This window comes from Rhipicephalus microplus, chromosome 5 (assembly GCF_043290135.1).
Source record: "Rhipicephalus microplus isolate Deutch F79 chromosome 5, USDA_Rmic, whole genome shotgun sequence".
In the NCBI taxonomy this organism is placed as follows: Eukaryota; Metazoa; Arthropoda; class Arachnida; order Ixodida; family Ixodidae; genus Rhipicephalus; species Rhipicephalus microplus.
In genome coordinates this window covers 198,293,900-198,316,201 of record NC_134704.1, presented here as the reverse complement: position 1 = coordinate 198,316,201, position 22,302 = coordinate 198,293,900, and the positions used below count along the sequence as shown (strand labels likewise).

The following is a 22,302-nucleotide window of genomic DNA, read 5'->3' as shown; positions in this document are numbered from 1 at the left end:
CACGTAGTTTATCTGAATCATGCACTGCTGCGTAGTCGATTGTACCAACAGGTACACGTCGTGTCCTGCACGAACGAAGTTTCAGAGTTTCTCGACTTGTCCCTGCTTTATTGGGCAGCGAAATAAGTGGATCACGGCGGTGGGACCTAAAAAGTGTTTAGTTCCCATTTCCTCTGCCGTTTCGCATTCTGCCGATGCGTGCTTGAATTAGTTGGAGACGCCCTCTGCAGGTGCGATGATCTTGCATGATGTTCTTGCTGCAATAGAGCTGGTGAGAAAAGAATCACATGCAAGAAATTTTATTTCAGATCGAGGCAGATGGGACGTTTTAATGGACCTTAATAATTACTACCTCGCCACGTACCGTTCGCAGTTTTGAGGAATGCAATGCGAGGTCAATTAGTGCTTTCCTGAATTGATGGGCCCATCAATGAAGGGGCAAACTGAGTTGCGTAGCATTTTACCATAAACACAAATAGCCACCCAGCAGCGTATGCGCACTCGATAGAATCAAGCTAGTACGTTGGTTGGTCGGTGCTTATTAAACTGGCGCTAGGCACCATAGGAGATCGGTCATGAAATGGGCTGTGCCTTGTTATATAAATGATTTTGTTTATAAATATCAAAATCTTTAGCAATTGATCATTTTCTAAATAACTAATTAGCTTAATTAACAAAGCATAATATTGTTGAATATAAATACATATGAATACATATGAGTACATATGAATAATGAATACATCATGAATACATATGATGAATACATCATGAAAAGATGTGAGATGGCTGTGCTTGGAGTTTTCTCTAGACATATGGACGGACGAACCGACTGACACACGCACGGACGGACAGACAGAGGGGCACATGGACGGATGGACAGACAGAGGGATGGCTGCAAAAAGAGATGGACGGACAGACAGACAGACGAATGAACAAACGGACGGATGCACCAAGGATCACACAGATAGGCGGACGCAAGAACGAATGGACAGACAGACTGACGAACGCTGCGCCCCACCAATCATCATTCACTCCGTGGATATGCTGTGATTTTTTTGAGCTGAGCGAAAGGGAACTGTTAGAAAGAAGACAAGATTGGAACATTGTGAAGTACAGAGAATAATGATCAGATGTGATGACAAGAAAATTCCTACAGAACACACTACAATTACCTTTGCAACCAGCGATCTACCCGAATCCATTGAAACCGGTCATTGCAAGCTTCATGTCCGACTTCATATACCCAACGCCCGCCGTTGTTTCAAGTGTCGGCACTTCGGACATGGATGGCAAAGTTGTAGAGGGCGCTCAACTTGGACAAAATGCGCACTCATTAAACACTTGCTCAACACTTGTGCTTCAGCAGTGCGTTGTGTTAACTATGAAGGAGATCATCCCGCTTACTCGCGATCATGCCCCTGGTAGAAGAAGAAAAAGGAAATAATAGAACTGAAAGTTAAATTCAACTTGTCCTTTCAAAGGGCACGCAAGCGCTTTTCTCTTCATAACCAGCACTCCCCTTCCTTCACCGATGTGACATGCCGGGGTGCAGTGCCCCATCTTGCCGCGCTTGCAAGTGTGACACAGAGTGGGACTGCGGTTTCACCATCACCGCCCCTGGCTGGAACAGCCTGTACTGCTCCGCCAGCTGATAAAGAGAGCCAGCAGACTCCCGTGTCTGCCAAACCCCGGGCCACTGCAAGCGCAGTCAGGTTCGTAACCACTGCGAATGTGCCTGCTGAGTAGGCGTTACCTGCCACTTCTCAAGAGGTGATGGATACAAGTCTCACTCCTCCTGCACCTCAGATGCTAAAGGATAGGCATAGCTCTTTCGAATGCGCCTATCAGGGTCCATAAAAGGCCGTGTAATCTAAGGAACACTTTTTGTACACACAGCACAAAACCACATCGTTATGGAGACACAAACACCATAGTGGAACGTCAGAGGACGGCTCAGAAACCTCGACGGTATCCAAGAACTTTTACACAAACATACACCAAAAGTGCTGTCTGTACAAGAAACATACCTGAAGCTAAAACACACCAATTTTCTACTCAATATGTTATTTTTCGAAAGAACCGCGATGATTCAGTTTCGTCATCCAGTAGTGTTGCCGTTAAATCAATGCATTACGTGTACACACCTAATATGACAAACATCTCTTGAGGTGGTGGCTGTTCGAGCAGTTCTTTTGAATAAGCTTTCCATCATTTGTTCTCTCTACATACCTCCACACCACCACCCTGAAACATATGAATTTCAGTCCTTAATAGACAAGCTTCTAAAACCCTATCTTGCTAAAACTGCTGCTTGGACTAGTTGGTTCATGATTAAGATGATTATTGTTCGCCTCGAGAGAGCACCAGCAGAACCTGTCAGCGGTCGCTTGCAGTCATTTAGCGATGCACTGCCAAGACTGCGGCTGTTTTCCGCATTTTGAGGGTAACTCTGTCTTAGCCAGTCTTGGTGAACAAATTGTTAGAGGGAATTCAGAGGCAGCCGAAATTCAGAGGCTGGGGCACAATTGTGTAAGCAGGCCTTCCATATCCCTCTCAAATAAGGGAATAAGCTACCTATGGCACTATATATATAGGTTTCTATAGGTTTAATCTATGCTTTACGTTTTTGTTGCATTTCATTTTTGTTTTTACAATTTAGTTTTTTTTAATCTTTCGTGCGTGGCTGCCTAGGCTTCTCAAGCTTTAAAGAGTTTGCCCCGGCTGGTTTCAGGATCAATTACACACTTTTCACTTCCTTCTTATCGGGGGTGTACTTTGTGGCATAAGAATTTTTAGACTGCGCGGTTACCTTTGGTTGATTGTTCTTTTGACAAGCAGTTGTCATGTAGTTTTTATCGCTTCTTTTCTTCATGTTATGTCTTTGAGGCCCTGCGTTCGAAACGATAAATTAGCTGTGAGTTCAGCATTGTGTGTGTCCTTCCTGCCTTCCTGTGTCTTTCTTAATGCTGGTAAATCTATCTTAGTCCTATCTTGTCCTAGGGGACTTTAATTGCTGGCATGACTCTCAATGCGATGCGCGAGGTCGACTCATCAAACGATTCTTTTCTGGGGCATGTCTCTTGAACCATAAAAAGCCAGCATATTACAACATTGCTAACAATACCTACTCATCAGTAGACCTCCGCATAACATCTCCATCACTTCTGTCTCTGCTTAAATGGAGGTCATTAATAATCCATACGGAAGTGACCACTTCCCTGTAATTCTCAGCACATCAATAGCAAATGCATGTCCTACACAGGTTCCCAAATGGCTCACCGACAAAGCCGATCGGGAACAGTTTCAAAAAATGATTTTATTATAAACTTGGAACTGACATGGGGATTTTAAGCATAGAGGCGGTTGTGGGCTACTTGACAGCTTTTTTTATTGATGCAGCAACCAAATCTATGCCACAAACATGTGAACTGTCAGGCAAACGACGTGTCCTATGGTGGAATAATGAATGCAGCAATGCGTGCAAAAAACTAAATCAAACGTGGAAATTGCTTAGAGACTCACCACCGTCCGAAAATCTTGTAACTTTAAGAACACTAAGCCGCCAGGAAGGAGGACGCGTCGACAGGCGAGCGGAGAAAGTTGTCATAAATATTTATCGGATATTACATTATATACACAGGAGGGTAAAGTCCGGAACAGGGTGAGAAGTGTAGAAGGAAAACAAGCATTCTCACTTCCTCTCATGGACATGCAAGGCGGCAGCTTGAAAGACCAGGCAAACTACTGGAAGCACACCTCGAGCATGTTTTCAACTCGTCACACTCTTCTCAATAGTTCCAACAGTATAAAATGAGTGTGGAGAAATAGAAACTAGACTCCAAATGTATAAAATATGAGGCATACAACCAACCTTTCTTCTTAACAAAGTTACAGGCGTCTCTAAAGTGTTGCAGCGATTTCACTCCCGCATCTGACTGTGTGGTCTACGAAATGTTGAGAAACCTACCTCTTGAAACGAAAAAAAAAAAAAAAAATCTTACTTTCCTTCTATAATACCATCTGGTTTTCTGGCGACATCCCTTCCAGTTGAAATGAGGCCATTGTCATTTCTATTTTGAATCAAAACAAGGATCCCTCCTGCGTTACGAGTTTCAGGACCATTGCACTAACAAGGTGTCCATGTAAACTTTCCAAAAGATGATAAATCGCCGTCGTATACACTTCCTCAAAACTAACGGTCTGCTTGACGTGGACCAGTGCGGTTTTCGAGAAGGAAGATCCATCATCAGACCATCTGGTACGAATCAAGGCACAAATTCGGGACGCTTTTGTGCACAATTCTTTCTCTCCGTGTTCCTCAATATGGAAAAGGCGTGCACCACCACATGGCGCTTTTGCATAGTGGGAGGCCTCTCATACTGCTGAACATGCTGAACGTAATACAAAGTTCAAACGCACTCTCCAGGTCCGAGTGGGGAACGTCTTGTCTGGAACGTTTGTTCAGGAGACAGGAGTGCCGCAAGGTGGTGTGCTGATTTGCACACTTTTATAAAAATGAATACCTTGCATTCCTGCATTCCACGCAATATGTTATATTGCATATATGTCAACGATGTGCAGATAGGTTTTAAATCGTGCAACCTCGCAATGTGCAAGCGACAGGTTCAACTTGGCTTTGATAAGGTAACCAAGTGGGCAGACGAGAGTGGGTTCACCCCTAATCTACAAAAAAGCATATGCGTTTTATTCACAAGGAACAGAGGTCTCCATCCCGATCTGGACACTTGCCTGCACAGAGAGAGGCTACCAGTGAAATATGAACATAAATTTTAAGCATTATTTTAGACAAGGAACTTGCTTTAGTACCGCACATTAAAAATCTCTAAAGCAAGTGCCTGAAAGCAATTAATCTACTGAAAAGCTTTCTCGGGGACATCATGTGGCAGTGATAGAAAATGCCTGATGAATACTTATTAAAGCCGTATATGCACACGTCTAGATTATGGGATGATAATATATCAGTCTGCATTACCAATTGCCTTTTTAGTGCTTGACCCTGTCCATCATTTGGGCATCCGTGTTTGTACAGCTGCTTTTCGCACCAGCCCTGTAAAAAGCCTTTACGTCGAATTGAATGAGTGGTCGCTTCATCTGCAGAGAACTTGCAAGGCCTTTGTATATTTTCTCAAGGTTATTGTAGATAAGAAACATCCCTCATACTCCTCTATTAATGATTTGTCAAGCTCCGCTCAATTTAAAAACCGGCCTTCAGTGAGACAGCCCTACCCAGTTCGCCTGAACCATCTAGCTGAGAAAACTTGTTTGCCTTTTAAACACGGTCTGATGGCTCCTGCAACATGCTTGCCACCCTGGCGGTGGCAGACTGTAGATTGCGATGTGTGTTTCCTATAGGTCACAAGATATGCACCCATTGCACATATCAGCACACACTTCCTGGAACTCGAGCATAAATACACACGTCCTGAGTTCTTTACAGGTGCCTCTAAGTCTAACTATAAGTCTACGGTGTTGTTGACCCATCCTTTTCGGATGCTTGTGCTCTACATCCAAATACAAGCATCTTCACAGATACACACGTCCTGAGTTCTTTACAGGTGCCTCTATGTCTAACTGTAAGTCTACGGTGTTGTTGACCCATCCTTTTCGGATGCTCGTGCTCTACATCCAAATACAAGCATCTTCACAGTGCTAGCTTACGCAATACTTGTGGCCGCTAAACACGTCTAACAAATAAAAATACAAGAGACAGTAATCTACACGGACCCTTCAAGTGAGGTAAAGGGTCTGCAAACTCTTAAAAAAAAACACAAAAGCCCTGTCCTTGCCTCTCTTTACTCATTAATATGCACACTGTACACACTCAAACAACATGTCATAGTGTGCTGGGTAGCAGGGCACCGCCAGGAGATCCAAGGCAATGTGGTAAGGGACAAGGCCGGGTTAAGAGTGCGGAGGGTCTGGTTAAAAAAAAATAAGAGGGGCCCCTCGTCTCACTCCCTTTATTTCCCGCTTTGTCATCTGGTCATGCTTGAGACTTGACGCTTTTTAGATTTAGCTGCAAAGAACACAAGCTATATTTATTTTAAGCCTATTCAGATTGTTTAATATCACTTAGGCGTTTTCTTTCTTGCAGTGTTGTGTGCACACCAAATTCTGTTCACCAAAGAATGCGCCATAAGAGCTGCGCTGCCTCGTGGATCGTTGAGCGCGACAGCGGTGTTATGTCAGCTCAGAGAAGCATGATGTTCACCTGAGACGCCCGTGGTTGCTATGCAGGGCATTCATTGCGAGTTCAAAAGTGATGGTTGATTGAAGACCCTCACCACAACGCTTAAGCAATAGCGGTGAGAGTCTGCTGGCGACCAGATAGTGTATATATATTGTAGATATTTCCTGTGCACAATCTTTATGAAGTAATGGTCTCTTAAGTTTCCCTATATAACCACAAAGCAGGAATTAAGACAGAACGGCAATGCCAGAAGGGAAGAATCAAATCATTACTCCTTGGGAGTCTTTGCATAACCAGGAAGTTTCGTACCATACAATAATTTCATGGTGCGTTGTTTACATTATAGTGAAAGGATACTATTGGCCGCGAGATCGAGCAGAGTCTCCGCCTGGCGACAACTGTCCGAAGAGGCAAAGTGTAGATTACTCCGTGCGTTTTCTGCTAGCTAAGTTGTGTTTCTATGTGCGGGTACGTCATGCACGTTCTCAAAGTGTGGTTTGTCCAGTCATGTCAGCACGAGTGTAACTGTTTCTATGTATGCCTGAAACGACGTATGAAAGCATTTGGTCTTGGTTGGCTGCTAATGCATTGTAATAAGATTGGCGAGTGCAACTTTCCAGAGTGCTGTTTATTTTCGTCGTACCCTCCATTCACCAGAATAATTTCAGTGTGGGTGCCGCATTTTGTTTCAAGCACGTAGCAAAATGCTCTTGGCATGCTCCCAAAACATGGGGACTATTAAATGGTGCGTGAACGCAGTGTTTTATAGCGACTCAGTTTTAAAAAAAAACAAGAAAAAAACAGGCTCTAGGTCATGCACTTGCACGCTGTTGCTAGGTGGAAGACTACGACACTGTAGCTTATCGATCATGCCAGGGGCCTTACTTGTGTTTATTTGGCCATGGTACCGCTACATAGAAATATCACTATCACAAAAACACTGACACATCGGTACTTAAACTGTATTTAAAACAGAGTTACCGTGTGCAACTGTGTGCTTGGATTTAAGAATACTTCAAAGAGCCCATACGTTGAAAATTCAGACGGCATGCCTTATATGTAATGTTGTATAATTTAACCGAAAATTTCATCTTTTTTGCATTGTCTTCAGCGTTTTCGTGGCATTGTTAGTGATTGACGGAAGGCAGTGGACATTTTTTGTGTGAGAAAAACAAAACAAACAAAACATGCTTGTCCTATTAACCAGGCCTTTGTTGTAGCACCGTTATGCACGTAATTCATCGATGAAAGCATTCTGCTCAACCCTTATATTATATTTTTATATTTTTACTGGTGCAAGAACATGTGCATACACGTGGTAAAAGCAGTGCAGTGCAAAACGCCGTCAGCCACTAATCTTTCCTGACTAGACTTATCAACTGTCCCACACTTCATGGTGAACAGAATGAGAGGAAAAAAAAAATCGTGTGTGTAAAGGTGCGAACGGTGGTACTGAATGAATCGCACAGATATGTGCACTTTTTATGATCTTTCTTTCTCTCTTTTTTGTAGTATGCAGATGACAGAGATGTAAATAAGCAGTTTAATCACGCTACAGCTGTGCATAGCAGGCTGAACACAAGCTAGCCATGTACAAACAAGACAGCAAAGGCGTGATTTAGTGCGAAAGCGCGAAGGAGTCACCCAGGGCAAGCATCTCTATGAAAGGCAGAATGCGCTTTACTTGCGGGTAATGTTAACGTTGCGTAGGCATCGTGCACCGATTCAGTAGGGAAGAGTGTACATATTAACAGTAAACTTTAGTCAACGCATTTTATCCGTCGATAATCGGCTCAGACTGCATGCAACGAAGTGCTGCTGCGTGTATTTGTATACGAACCGCTGACCCCCAATCGACACTTCGCGGGGACGGTGCTGCCACCTATAGCCCAATCTCGCCGCAAATAACATATCTATGCGTCAGCCTCGTACCGGTTATCTGCCTTTAGCGCATTAAATGATATTTCAGACAGAAACCACTCTCTATGCGCCTTTGCATTGCGCTTTGGACCGTAGCTGCTGAAATCCTCGTCAGGCTGCTCTATGCATGTGTCCATCCGCTGGATCAGCTCCTTCCTTCTGCACGATGCATAATCTTGGGTGAGTAAATGTTTTTTACCACAGACTGCAGAACTGTGAGCTGGCTTCAAGATTATGCATGTTATGCAACAAAAAATCTTAGAAGCATGTATATTGCTTGTTGAAATAGATAACCTGTTTCTGTCAGGGGAATCCAGCAGGACGGTTAAACTTTTTCAAACAAAATAACGAAGTCGGCCATTTTTTCTGGCCCGTCGGGGGCCCCCTGAAACCAGAGGGCCCAGTTCATTTGAATTCTTTGAACCCTGGATAATTCACCCCTGTTGGTGGATCAGCTTGCTGCATCTATCCACAAAAGCACTGCCAATACACCTATAACCTGAAGCCCACTCTCAAACAGAAACTTAGACACTGCTGGCAGAGCACATGGGATGGGCAGGATGGGCACACATAGCAAACTACTCGTTATCAAGCCACACTTTTGTAATTGGTCACCAGTATTGAAATCATGATGATAGGTGCAACACTTACAAGACCAAGAATAAGACACACACACGCTACAAATTCATACCTTCTGTCTGGTGGCGATCTACCATTGTGTGAGAGATGTGGGGACGCACAAATAATGCTTCACATTTTAATCCAATGTAGACAAATAAACACACCTAAAAGACAATACTTTTTATTACCCTATCCACAACAAATATCACTTAACCCTGCAATGTTTTTTGGTAGGGAACCACTTTTTACATATAAATCATTGCTGACATTTTTAACAGACATGCTTACTTTTCATGTCATATACACAGGCGCTCGTAGCATGACCTCTGAAGAGAGGTCACTGCTGGGATGTCTGCATCCCCACCATAGCTTTATTATCACAACCTTTTGCCATTTACTCTCACTGCTTATATTTTATGTCACTGTCATGATTTTAATACTTCCATGGCATTACCAGCATTAGCAGGAGGAATTTTGAGGCTCTTACACAGCTACGATACCACAATCATTTTTCGCATCACTTATTTCTTGATCTGGTGCTTTTTAGCCATCAAATGGCCCTAGGGCCATAAAACACCCCAAATAATCATACAGGGAAGTAACGACCGGAGAAATATGGACGAAACTTCATAACTGTTGTACCATTTTATTTGCCCTCCCTGCTTGGACTACGTGTCCGCAGTATTTGATAAATAAATAAATAAAAACAAATAACTGTCCATACGACAGCAAGACATTCTTTTTCTGTTGTGGAGTAGTTGGACTTGGTAGGGGAAGGCATCCTACTAGCATATGTGATCATCCACTTGGCTGAATCTTGCCACTATGCGAGTACTGTGTATAAACCGACATTGCTGGCATCTGTATGGACTATAGTAGGAGCATCCTCATCAAAGTGAGCAAGCAAAAATGGGGTCTGCAGGCGTTGTCGGAGATCGTCAAATGCCGTTTGTTGATCGTCACCCCATTTGAATGGAACATCTTCCCTGGTGAGGCGTGTTAACGGTGAGGCTATGTGTCAGAAATTGGCAATAAACCTTCAGCACAATGCGCAGGTCATTAAGCGCAGGTCATGCGCAGCGCAGGTCAATCCGCAGGTCATTAATGACCGCTGGTCATTAAGGGTAACTAACTGGATTCCCAGAGAAGGGAAGCGGGTTAGGGGGAGACAGAAGGTTAGGTGGGCAGATGAGATTAAGAAGTTTGCGGGTATAAATTGGCAGCAGCAAGCACAGGACCGGGTTAACTGGCGGAACATGGGAGAGGCCTTTGTCCTGCAGTGGACGTAGTCAGGCTGATGATGATGATGATGATGATGACAATGCGCAGAGGCCAAGGAACGCCTGACTGCTTTCTTATGTGTTGGCACCGGAAATTTACTGATGGCTGCAATCTTGTCGGAATCAGGTCGAACACCTTCATGGCTCACAACATGGCCTAAGAATTGGAGCTCCTTGAAACCAAAATGACATTTTTCGGGTATTAGTGTCAGACTGGCAAACTGTATTGCCCTGAATACCGATAGCAGCCTTCTCAGGTGCTCCTAAAATGGTTATGAAAAAACAATAACGTCGTCGAGGTAGAGCAGACACGTCCGCCTAAGTACTTAAAGCCTGATAGAACAGTATCTATCGGTCTCTGAAATGTTGCTGGAGCTGAGCACAACCAGAAGGGCAAGATTTTAAATTCATAAAGCCTGTCAGGCATTACAAATGCTGTTTTTTCTCTATCTTAATTATCGGCCTTAATTTGCCAATACCCACTTTTGATGTCCATTGACGAGAAGTAGTGTGCATCAGCCTGTGGAGTGAATCGTCAATGTGTGGTAATGGGTATACGTCTTTTTTTGTCCCACGGTTAAGCTTGCAGTAGTCAACACACAAGCATAATATTCAGTCTTTCTTTTTAACAAGCACTACCGGTGATGCCCAAGAACTTCTTGTGCATTTTATTCACTTTAGTATTCTCTTCACTTGTTGTTGGATTGCTTCATGCTATTTCGGTGCTACGCCGAATGGGTTCTGTCGTATTGGCCTTGCCGTCTCCTTTGTTATAATCCGGTGCTTCATGAGTGGCATTCGATTCACCCTTGAGGTCGATGAGAAACAGTCTTTAAACTTATAAAGGTCTATTAGATGCTGTCTCTGCACTAGTGATAAATCTGTGCTCACGTCAATTGGGGGTGGGGCTGTCATTGTTTGCGGATCGTCCTGTTGCACTGCACAGCACACGAAGATTTTGGTATCTCGTCGAAGTAGGCAACTGTAGTGCCTTGTGTAATGTGTCGTTGCTCGTTCCTAAAATTAGTCAACAGAACCTCTGCTTTAACGTACACAATACTGACGATACTTCTGGTCTGGCAATTGCAACACCTCGAGAGAGTAGAAGCGTCGATACTTGTTCCGTGATACCTTCTCTAGTATGCTGTGCATTGCACGTGACAGAAACAAGGCGGCACGATATTGGAGGTACAGTTACGTTGCCAATGACGCGCAGGGATTTTCGGTGTAGCACTGCACTTTAACCTGCTGAGAAGGTCAATACACCGTCTGGTATATTGATGACAGCATCGTATTCACGCAAGAGATCCATCCCTAAGATTCCTCTTCGCTACACTTGGAGAAAATAACAAAAGTTGCGATGCAGGGTGTATCCCCTATCTTGATTCTTGCAGTGCTCTTTCCAGTACGTGTGGGTAGCTGCCCTCCAGCTCCTCTAATCTGCAGTCCCGTTCATTCCATTTTCACCTTCCTGAGCTTGTCTGCCAGACTCTCACACATTATTGAAAAGTCCGCGGCAGTATAGAAAAATGCCATCACATCGTCACTGTCAATCGTAATTGCAATGTTGGCAGTAACAACCTTATCTTTCATCGAATCAATGGAAATTTTTGTCTCTTCGTTCGGCAGTAATGTGGGGTTGACAGCACTTCGTCGACTAGCCGCACCCTTCCCCCCTAAGGTCGCTGCTTTTAGTTTCCCTGGTGTGCACTGGAAGATCTCTCTCTCTGCATGTCAGTGGTGCTGTGTTTAGTGGATGGAAAATAACGTCCAGGTGAGGGTGAGTGTGACTGGAACCCTAAAGGAACATCCCACTGGGTCATAACACTTGTTGCAAAGAAAAGAAATAAACGTGTGCAGGCTAGTACTGCAAAAAAAGAGGAAGAAGTTGGAAACAAGAAACGGAGTTCAGTCTGGTTTCTTCGCCGATCAATAGTTTTTCTTTACATCGTGGTGCCGAAACCCCTCGTGCGGACAGGTCTCCTTCATCGCACGAACCGAGGGGACCTTCTACTCGACTGCGTTGTTTTGCGGGCGGCGAGGACTGCAACGAATCGTTCCTGATCGGCGTAGACCGGACTAGACTCCAACACCGGATCCGATGGATCGCCTCAAGACCAAGCGCTCTGCTCGACGAGCCCAGAACACCAAGCTCCTGCAAGAAGCAAGGTCACTGCTAAGTGACCCTAGCGCGGACAAGCCCAAACTCACAGGTATTTATGACTGTTTGTCAGCGAGCAACAACGAGCTCTCGAAGATCAATGATGTGCTTGAGGAGCACATAGCGGACGAGGAGCTCGAAGCTAAGTATGTCGCGGCAGCAGAGTATAATGACGAAGCTATAAGCATGCTCGCTGAGATTCGCTGCAAGATAGACGGTTTGCGACATGGAGACGGTACAGCAGCGGCTGCTCCTCAGAACGCAAACACATCACCATCTGACGTGCCAACCGCAATTGGCCCAAGGCTGCCGAACCTTGGCATGCCAACATTTAGAGGTGATATACATGAATGGTCGGCTTTCTGGGAGCAGTTTGAGCAAACTGTCCACCTGAACAATGCTTTGTCAACAACGACGAAGTTCTATCTACGTCATTATCTTGCAAGTGATGTGGCAGCTGCGATATGTGGTTTTCTGGCTTCCGAAACCTGTTATGCAGACGCCATCGAGTTATTGAAGGAACGCTTCGGAGATCGAAAACAGATCGAGCAACACCACCTATCAGCACTTCGCAGTCTACCTCACATCAAGTTGGGAAGCGATGTCCACTTCCTTAGGAGACTTTACGATGCTGTGCCGCTGAATATCCGTTGTCTAACTGCGTTGAATGTTCCTATGCTTAGCTTTTCCGCTATGCTGATTGACATTTTACAGAAAGCCCTACCGTACGACATCATTTTGGCCTACACACGTGCAAAGCGCAGTCAGGCACTAAGAGAAAACGGATCTGCTGCCAATGTCTTTGAGGCAAGCGTGGCAGCTGCTACATCTGATGTGGAGTTAAGGGAGCTGCTCACATATACACGTATAGAGCTAGAAAGCCGGGAACAGTGCAAGCCCTTTAATGACTGACTGCTGGATGACCGTGCACAGTGGACTCGAAGCGGGAGCACCAGCACAGCTTCAGTGCTACACAACACGTCGAGCAGCTGGGGTGAGCGTTTTTTCTGCAAGTTGAAGAAACATGGCACCCGCGCTTGTGACGCGAATCTCGCCATCGATTCGAAGAAAGGAATGCCTGCAAAAGACAACCGCTGCTATCAATGCACGTCCCGAGGACATCAGGCACGTTCGTGCCACGTAAAACTCGCCTGCTCGAGTTGCCACAGGAGGCACGCATCAAGTATGTGCAACCCGCACTACACATCGAACCAACTAACGACACCTCCTTGTCCAGTTGACGCCTCCGGCAGCACAGTCGGAATAGTGTCGTCACAATTAGATGTGCTGTGTGACAAGGATTCACTGAGTGGGGGCACAACAAATCGCAGTGAAGTATATCTACAAACGTTTCATGCCTTTGTCATCAAAAACGGCAACACAGGGTATGTCCAAGGGATTCTCGACGGAGGGAGCCAGCGATCCTTCGTCACGGAAGATCTCGCCAAGACATTACACCTACTGGTGCTGTGAGAAACACAAATTGCTCCGAATACGTTTGGCTGTTCATCACCAAGTACTGTGGAAAGACGGCAAGTGGTAAAAGTTCCTCTGCGTAGCCAATACAGTTCTGACACCTGCACGTTGCGCGCAATCGTTGTTCCAGTTATCTGTCACGATAGTGTTTCCCCGAAAGTTGACAGCCATTTCCTTCAGAACCTGCGTCTTGAAGGCAAAGTCATTGCGGACGAAAAGAAGTTTGATACGGAAACGGAAAATAGCCTCAGCTTGTTGATCGGTGCTGACCACTTCTAGCAAGTCATGTCGGGATGTATCGTCAAAAGTGCAGAAGTTCCAGGACTGGTAGCAATCGATACAGCTTTTGGATGGACGCTACAAGCACCCAGTCACCAAAAAGCCTTTCTTGACTGCAGCTCTAGCCTAATGGTCTGCATTCTGAAAGTGCAAGCAATTAGTGATGACAAATCAACCTCGCAGACCTTGAAATCTTTTTGGCAACCAGAAGCAATGGGCATCGCAGATTCAACGAAACCTTCCTCCCACGAGTCTGTTGCACGATTCCATGAAACCATTAGCAAGAAAAGCGACAGATACACTGTGGCGTTGCCTTGGAAGGAAGATAGGAAACCGCTTCTAGGGAACAACCGGAAAATCACGCTATCACGTTTACAAAGATTAACACGGAGGCTGTCAACGATGGAAGGAATGTTGCAGCGATATGACACAGTAATCCACCAATATCTGGAGTTGGGTCACGCGGAAGTGGTGCCTAAGGATACTCCTCGGGATCGAGATCGCTCTATATATTATATGCCACATCGGGAAGTAATAAGAAGGAATCGTTAACTATCAAACTATGTGTAGTGTTCGACGCATCGTCACACACCCAAAGTGTACCATGCCTTAACGACTGCATGGATAAAGGAGTGAACCTCAATCCAGAATTGCTGCAAGCCCTTTTTCGCTTTCGGTGGTACCCTGTCGCCATCAATTCCGACATCGAAAAGGCATTCTTACAAATTGAGATACAGGAGACTGACCGAAATGCATTCCGGTTTTTTTGGTTTGGCTCTATTTCGGTAAGCCAATATGGTAAGCTCGTCAAATGGCGCATGACACGGGTACCGTGTGGATCACCGTCAAGCCCTTTCTTGCTCATGGCAACTATTCACAACCACTTAGATAATGCATGTGAAGACAAAGAGCTCGCTTCTACATTAAAGAAGGCATTTTATGTCGACGATTTATTGGTGGGTGCGGACACACTCCATGAAGGTCGGCGCATCTTTGAGCAGTTGAAAGCAATTATGAAAGATGCTGGCATGAAGCTTGGAAAGTGGAAGACCAATGACCATCAGCTGCAGAACATTTTTGACAACCAAGAGGAGCAAGTAGAAGGAGCATCCGGAGAAGCAGCTGCGGTCTTGGGAATGCAATGGGATATAGAAAATGATTACTTCAAATTTTCTTCCAAGTCTGTGGCCCAGTATTTAGTGGCTGGCCAGCTCGACACGAAACGTACCGTACTGAAGGTTGCTTCTCAAAGTTATGACCCGCTTGGCATTCTATCACCATTCACCATCACTGCGAAGCTTTTGTTTCAATGCCTATGAGTTTTAGGCCATTCCTGCAATGAAGAATTGCCCGCGGAGATCAAGACGCAGTGGGCAGCCTGGTGTGCAAATGTAATACAGCTCGGCCACATAAAGATTCCGCGTTGAGTGAGAGACGGACCGCATGGACCACTTGAAGAGGCTGGACTTCATTTATTCGTCAACGCCAGCCTGAAGGCTTATGGAGCATGTGCCTATTTGAGAGCATTTGATGAAGGCGGGAACTCAGCTACCTCTCTGGTAGTAGCAAAGTCAAGAGTAGCACCTATTAAGACATTAACGCTCCCAAAGCTCGAGCTTATGGCCGTGATAGTGGGAGCCAGATTGCTAAAATACATTTGCTCCTCGTGGGATTTCAAGCATTTCAATTGCGTCATGTGGACTGACTCCACAATCACACTGAGCGGGATCCGTGGAAACTATAGCAAGTGGGGTCAATTTGTAAAGCACAGAGTGACTGAAATAACGCAAGTTACTGAAACAACGTTATTGCGCTACTGCCCGGGCGAAGACAACCTGGTGGATGTAATGACTGGAGGCATACCGATAAAGACTCTACGTGCATGTCGCTATTGGTGGTATGGACCTGAATGGTTGTCCCAGCCAAAATCAAGCTGGCCTTCAGAACCTAACCAGTACAAATCGATACACGAAGAGGCAGAGATTGAGACGCAACATGTATTTCTTCAAGCGTCATCCAGGAACTTACACCCGGTGATCGATATAAGGAAGCATAGCGACCTGCAGAAGTTTCTGCGTGTCACCGTCTGGTTCTCTCGCTTTGTGGATCGATGCCGTGGACTTCAAACTTCGCTTAGGGAAACAATTTTGGCACGGGAGCTAAGCAAGTCTGAAACATTTTGGGTCCGATATGTTCAGCTGGAAGTATTCGCGAAAGACGTCGAACAACTGCAGCCTGGACACTCTCTCCCTAAACAGTCTGTGCTTGTCGAGTGAAAGCTCAAAACGGGAAGTTTTGCAGAAAACCAGTACAAAAATTGTACTGGCTGGAATTGAGCGACGCTACTGGGGGGCGGGAGTATGTTGAAAAAGAAAAGAAATAAACGTGTGCAGGCTAGTACTGCAAGAGAAGAGGAAAAAGCTGGAAACAAGAAACGGCGTTCGGTCTGGTTTCTTCGCCGATCGGTAGTTTTTCTTTACAACACTCATGTTGATGTGAGGCGTTCTGTTGAAATGGCGCTGTGGAATAGCGGACAGAAATTCTTCGTACCCTGCGACTCAATAAGCGTACTGAACAACGTGGCCTGCTTCCCCACAATGAAAGCAGGGGTAAGCCAGATGTCGGTTTTACGAAGCGGTGGTTGCATCGGCGTCGTAGTTTCTCTGTAGTACCAAGGTGCTGTCGGCCGCTATTGCTGGTGGTACTGCTGCGGTGTTGGGATACGTTACGTGGCTATCGGCAGACTATGTCTGCATAGCTTGCTCTAGAAGGATTGGTGTTTGGCTCAGGAACCGAAAGCGCTTGCTTGATCTACTGGCGTACTACTTCTGTTATATAGACAATTGCGCAGTCATTCGGCTTTGCAATGAGCTTCTTGACTTCTTGTTCGATTTCTGATATCGCAAAGAACCTTCATCAGGTGTCACTGTGGTCATGCTGATTGGTGCATGGGGTTGGGGCAGTCATACTGACGGTAATGTAGCTGCAGTGCGCGTTCAACGTCTGTCGCTTACTTTGAAAATTCATTGACACTTGTAGCAGGTCTCTCACGAGACCAGCAAGAGCTGCTCCTTAATGACGTGCATGAGGTGGCTAATCTTTTTGGCTTCGGACATATCGGGATCTGCTCAACAAAACAGTTGTGCCATGTCCTTAACAAACATCCTAAAGAATTCATTTGGTTTCTGAATCCGTGGCTCGAGGAGACGCTGTACAAGCTCTCGTATTTCGGGACTGGCGAACATGTTAACAGTAATGGAAGTGCTGCGCCGATTGCGCCAAACTGCGCCAAGACAGAAATGCTGCTACATGCTGCGCCAAATGGCTGTTTTTCGCATATATTGCGCCATGCCTGCGCCGATGCCAACGTTTTGTGACGCTCGCCTCCACGGCCAACGGTTCCGAAACCAAAACAGTGCCGCAATAGCAGCCAAGCCACCCCTATCTTCAGCCACTGCTAGCCGTGCGAAACGTTGGCTTGTGTTGGCTAGTGGCCAGAGAACGTCGCACCAGTCACACGTGCTGGGCGCATTGGCCTTCCGGCAGGCAACGAAATGGCTTTTACGAGGAAAGGTAAGCCTGTGACATATGTTGTTGACGCCTGTTTTGGGTTGGCTGATGTGGATATAATGCTTGAAAAGTTAAAGTTGAAGTGTTTGAGCCTCCGGTTGTAATTCTTTGTAAAAACCTTAATGTTATTGTGCTGTTAAACCTTCTGTTTATCGTCGCGTTCTTGACCCACATTTCGTGCTGTTATTGGGTGCATTTACTTTGGATGTCCCCTCCTGTGACATCAGTAGCCCCTTAAAGCACCGAAGTTATTGAGGGGCTCGTTTTTTCTTTGTTCGACAAAAGTATTTAAGTCCTGTTTATATACCGCACATTATTAGCTCTGAACTGACGTGAACAAAAATATAAAAGGCACGAGTGCCAATAGGTGCATTTATTAGCGAGTTACTCGTGGAGACTTGTATTGCGGGATCACAGCTCATTATTTTACATTTTTGCGATTTGTAACTTGTCTCCACGCAGCACGGTTCAGCGCAGTAGCGGCAGTAGTTCGTACGAAGTGACTGTGCGGCATCAGTAGCTACGTGTTATGTATTGATGTGCGCATGAAGTTATTATCGTGTAATCTTGATCTGGGCCATATTGCACTTATCTGTACTGACTAAACTCATAATATATCGAATTGGGGATTTTTTAAAATTGGTTGGTAGTATATGAAACACGTTTGTGAAAATTAACAGCGCGCCTGTCGCCATAAATTTTTTATATAATCATAGCATTGTATAATGATATTACAGTGCCTTGCGATACCTATTTCAATTATTCTTTGTGCTATAGTGTGGCTCCATTTACCATGCATTTGCAAAAATAGATATCCAAGTTTGTGTTTAAGTTGTATTATCAGAAGTTTGTGTAACCATGGCAACATTTTTTTTCGGGTCGTCAAAGCAAGTTTAATAACCAAGTACTCAATGAGATTGATTCCAATGGTGACGGCATCCCTGTTTGGTGCAGACAAGAGATAAAACAAGAGGAAGCATTCTGCACCATCTGCAACACTATCATAAACTGTGCACAGCATGGTGTAGCGGCTGTCAAGCGTCATGCTGCCAATAAGAGTCACGTTGAGTTATGCAATCAACATAGAGATGCTTCTGGTGTTCTAAAGAAGCCTGCTACTAAACAAGTTCAGCTGGAATCATGCTTTGCAACTGGGCCAGGACTTTCGGAGGCAGACCGTTCTGCTCGAGCAGATACTTATTTTGCGCTTGGAGTGGCGTTGTCTGGGATCATTTATACATACGGGGATGCAGCAACGAAGATGATGCCGTTGATGTTTCCAGATTCTAAAATAGCCAAGGAGTTCCAGTATGGTAGGAAGAAGCTATCATACATAATTTCAGATGGCCTAGGTCCATATTTTACGAAGGCAGTGGCAGATGAAATGAACAGGCCACACACATATTACACAATTCAGATCGACGAAACACCGCTCCCAGAGCAACACTGCCAATAGCTGGACGTGATGGCCAGATATTTTTCTGATACACGGAAGTGTGTTGTTGTTGAGTTTGATGATATTGAAAGTGGACAAGCATTGCTCAAGGAGGGTCAGGCAAAACTTGCTAGCAATCTTAGCAAGCTTGAAGATTCGAAGAAAAAGAAAACCTGTGCGGACCTATAGGACTAGTCTCAGTTATGAGGTTTGCATGTGAATTTCACTGTGATGTTTACTTCTTTTTTAGAGCTGTAGTACTCTGTTTAAAGACTTACGTGAGAGCTTTTCTGTGATAGTATTGCATTGTAATAACAGTAAAATGATACCTGATAGTGCAAAAATGGCAGGCATTCTGCAAATGTTGTGTGTCCAGTAAATGTATTCATATTGTAGTTGGTAAATTTTTTAAGTGCAATATATGATCAATAAAAAATGCAATTATTTTTAGAATAAAATTTATTTGTCGTGTTCCATGCACATATTGGTACCTACTTGCTGCGGTGAGACTGCTCCAAACAGTAGTTAGCTTGCTACAAACAGGACATTTTTGTGCTCCAAGCACACTAATTCTTGCTCCAAACTTACATTTTTCCTGCCCCGAAAGCTGCTCCGAAATGCCAAAAGGCACTTTCACCACTGTGTTAAAGAACTTCTGCCGAAACTCATCCCAGGACGATCAGACGTGATTTGTGAACCATGTTCGGGCTCCGTTTATAAAGGGGAAAAACACGCAGCCCGATTTCTGTGTGGCATTCCAGCGGATGACATTCGCTGTGTGCTCGAATTCCTCGAGCCAGTCATGTGCGTTTTCATTGTGTTTTCATGGAAGTCAACAGGAATTCGAGGGTTGAAAACGGTCACCTGTGTCGTGCTTAGACTGGACATGTTGGGCCAAGTGCTGGCAGGCGCCGTCATGCTTTTGGCACGGCCATACTTTCCGCTAGTGGTGGCTGGTGCTGTGAACGGGGTGTCGATGTGCGGAAGTTTTTCTGGGCTAGATGCGGGTCTGTTGTGAGGTGTCCCGAACACGTACCCAGCGCCTGCTGCGGTGTCATGACGCCGAAACACCTACAGTTGAATGCAGAACAGCTCACTTTAATTATACCAAAACACTTACAAAACTGATCAGGTGAGAATCTTGGCTTTATCTCCCACCGTGCTCTTCATTGTTCTTCTCGTGCTGTATATTGAATGCGACAATATCATGGTTTTGGTACGTAAAGCCCCACATATTAAAATTGACACATGACGCTGCAGCTTGGTAGAGTTGGCAATTTCGAAATTGCCGGCTTGTGTACGTGAGGTCATTATGATGCCACTATTGACACTCCTAAGCTTGGTCAACTGCAGCTCAACTGGTCACGCTGCCATGGTCTGTCGACTACCGAAAGGCTTTACTAGCTGACTAATGTGACGTGAGCTGTAGTTAGAGGAAATGTGCACTGTGAAATCGAAATTCTGCTTTTATAAGTATGAAATCAGCGCAAGCAATGAAAATAAGGAAGTTATAATATTGAATGGACAACCAGGATTTTAAATACTCATTTTGTTCAAAATTTCTGGGAAATGATTTACAACACTTTGCTTGATTTATGCTGTATTTATTGCCAGCTCAATCTCCTATTTCATGTGCAAAACCCAAAGTGCTATGTGTAAACCTCTCTCCTCATGTGTTTAAGATGCCTAGTTTAAGAAAAATCCTAGTTTAAGAAAATGCCTAGTTTAAGCCTAGGCATTTTGCTAGAAAATGTCTAGTTTAAATGCCTAGTTTAAGAAAAATCTGCTGAGCCACTGGCACTAAAGTACAATTTTAGTGGTGAATCCGAATTGATTCATTAATCCTGTCTTGGCTACGAAGCTTCCTCTCTTCGCGTGAGCAACTTACGGTGATCAACGACATTTCATCTAACCTTTGCGACGTCACATTTGGTGTTCCCCAAGGCAGTGTAATAGGTCCGTTACTACTACTACTACTACTACTACTACCACCACCACCACCACCACCACCACCACCACCACCACCACCACCACCACCACCACCACCACCACCACCGCCACCGCCACCGCCGCCGCCACCGCCACCGCCGCCGCCACCGCCACCGCCGCCGCCGCCGCCACCGCCACCGCCGCCGCCACCGCCACCGCCGCCGCCGCCGCGACGGCGGCGGCGGCGGCGGCGGCGGTCCTATGCTTGCTGCTCTTTCTGTCTCCCCCCAACCCGCTTCCCTTCTCTGGGAATCTAGTTAGTTACCCTTAATGACCAGCGGTTATCCTGTCTACGCGCTACATGCCCGGCCCATGTCCATTTCCTCTTCTTTATTTCAACTATGATATTGCCACCTCTTTCTAGTAGTGGGTCGTATGCCAAGGTGAAGGCCCACACCACAGAGAAGAAAGAAGTGCACGTGGGCCCTCGCTCTGAAAAACAAGCCCAACCGACGCGCTTGGTTAGAGCCCTGTTGCTCAGACGTCAGTAAATCTTGTCGACACCCCCTGGAGTGACGTGACAACTGGTGGAGGTGCGGGGTAGGCCCCTCACGGATGTTGCAGACCCCTCCTGGAAGCGGCACCACAAGCCCAGTTCGAGTCAACACTCCCGTTCATCGGACAAGCCGCAGGATCAGGGGATTGCCTCCCGAAGCTGACCCTATAGTTCACACCAGTATGATGAGCACGTCCGTTCAAACCACTCTAACAGGTACGGAAAACCCCCCAATGACTCGGTACACCCTCGAAAGTCCGCAGGTTCCGACACCGTTTCATGGCACCGAGCTCGAAGACGTCGAGGACTGGTTGGTCGACTTCGAGCGCGTGGCTGCTTTGAACGACTGGAACGACGCGGCCAAACTACGACGTGTGTACTTCTATTTAGAGGATGGAGCACGTACCTGGTACATGAATCACGAGGAACAGATGACATCGTGGCCCGAATTCCGCCGCCGGCTCTTGGATACTTACAGAAGTGCTGATCGCCACGAACGAGCGGAACGAGCGATCCAGGCCCGCATCCAGATGCCCAATGAAACTGTCATGACCTATGTGGAAGATATGACGCGCCTGTTCCGACGAGCCGATCAGAGTATAACAGAAGAAAAGAAGGTGCGTCACCTGATGCGGGGAGTTAAAGAGCAGCTTTTCGCTGGTCTTGTACGGAGCCCTCCGAACACGGTCGCCGAGTTTTTGTCTGAAGCTGTCACGATGGAAAAGATGCTTCAGCATCGATCCACCCTGTATGAGCGGCAAGTGAACACGTCCACTGCTCAAGTTCTAACGAATATTGGGAGCAACACCGAGTGTCTGCGCGACCTTATCCGCTCCATAGTACGCGAGGAGCTGCAAAAGGCTG

General features: G+C 45.7%; 1 protein-coding gene across 13 annotated transcripts in view; it reads left to right on the top strand.

The window, feature by feature from the left end:
- The window catches only part of LOC119173579 (uncharacterized), a 343,373-nt gene that overhangs the window by 33,539 nt on the left and 287,532 nt on the right, over nt 1-22,302 (top strand). For 2 of the 13 annotated variants that reach the window (XM_075896351.1, XM_075896350.1), the window contains exon 1: nt 17,075-17,521. The exons of 5 other annotated variants lie outside the window; for them this stretch is intronic. Coding sequence is in view for 2 of the 8 variants with exons in the window: in XM_075896348.1 (XP_075752463.1) it covers nt 17,503-17,521 (19 nt within the window). In the remaining 6 variants the exon portion in view is untranslated. Of the gene's footprint in view, nt 1-17,071; nt 17,522-22,302 lie in introns of those variants that run through there. 6 more of the 13 variants (XM_075896354.1, XM_075896353.1, XM_075896345.1 and 3 more) reach the window with 5 other exon arrangements.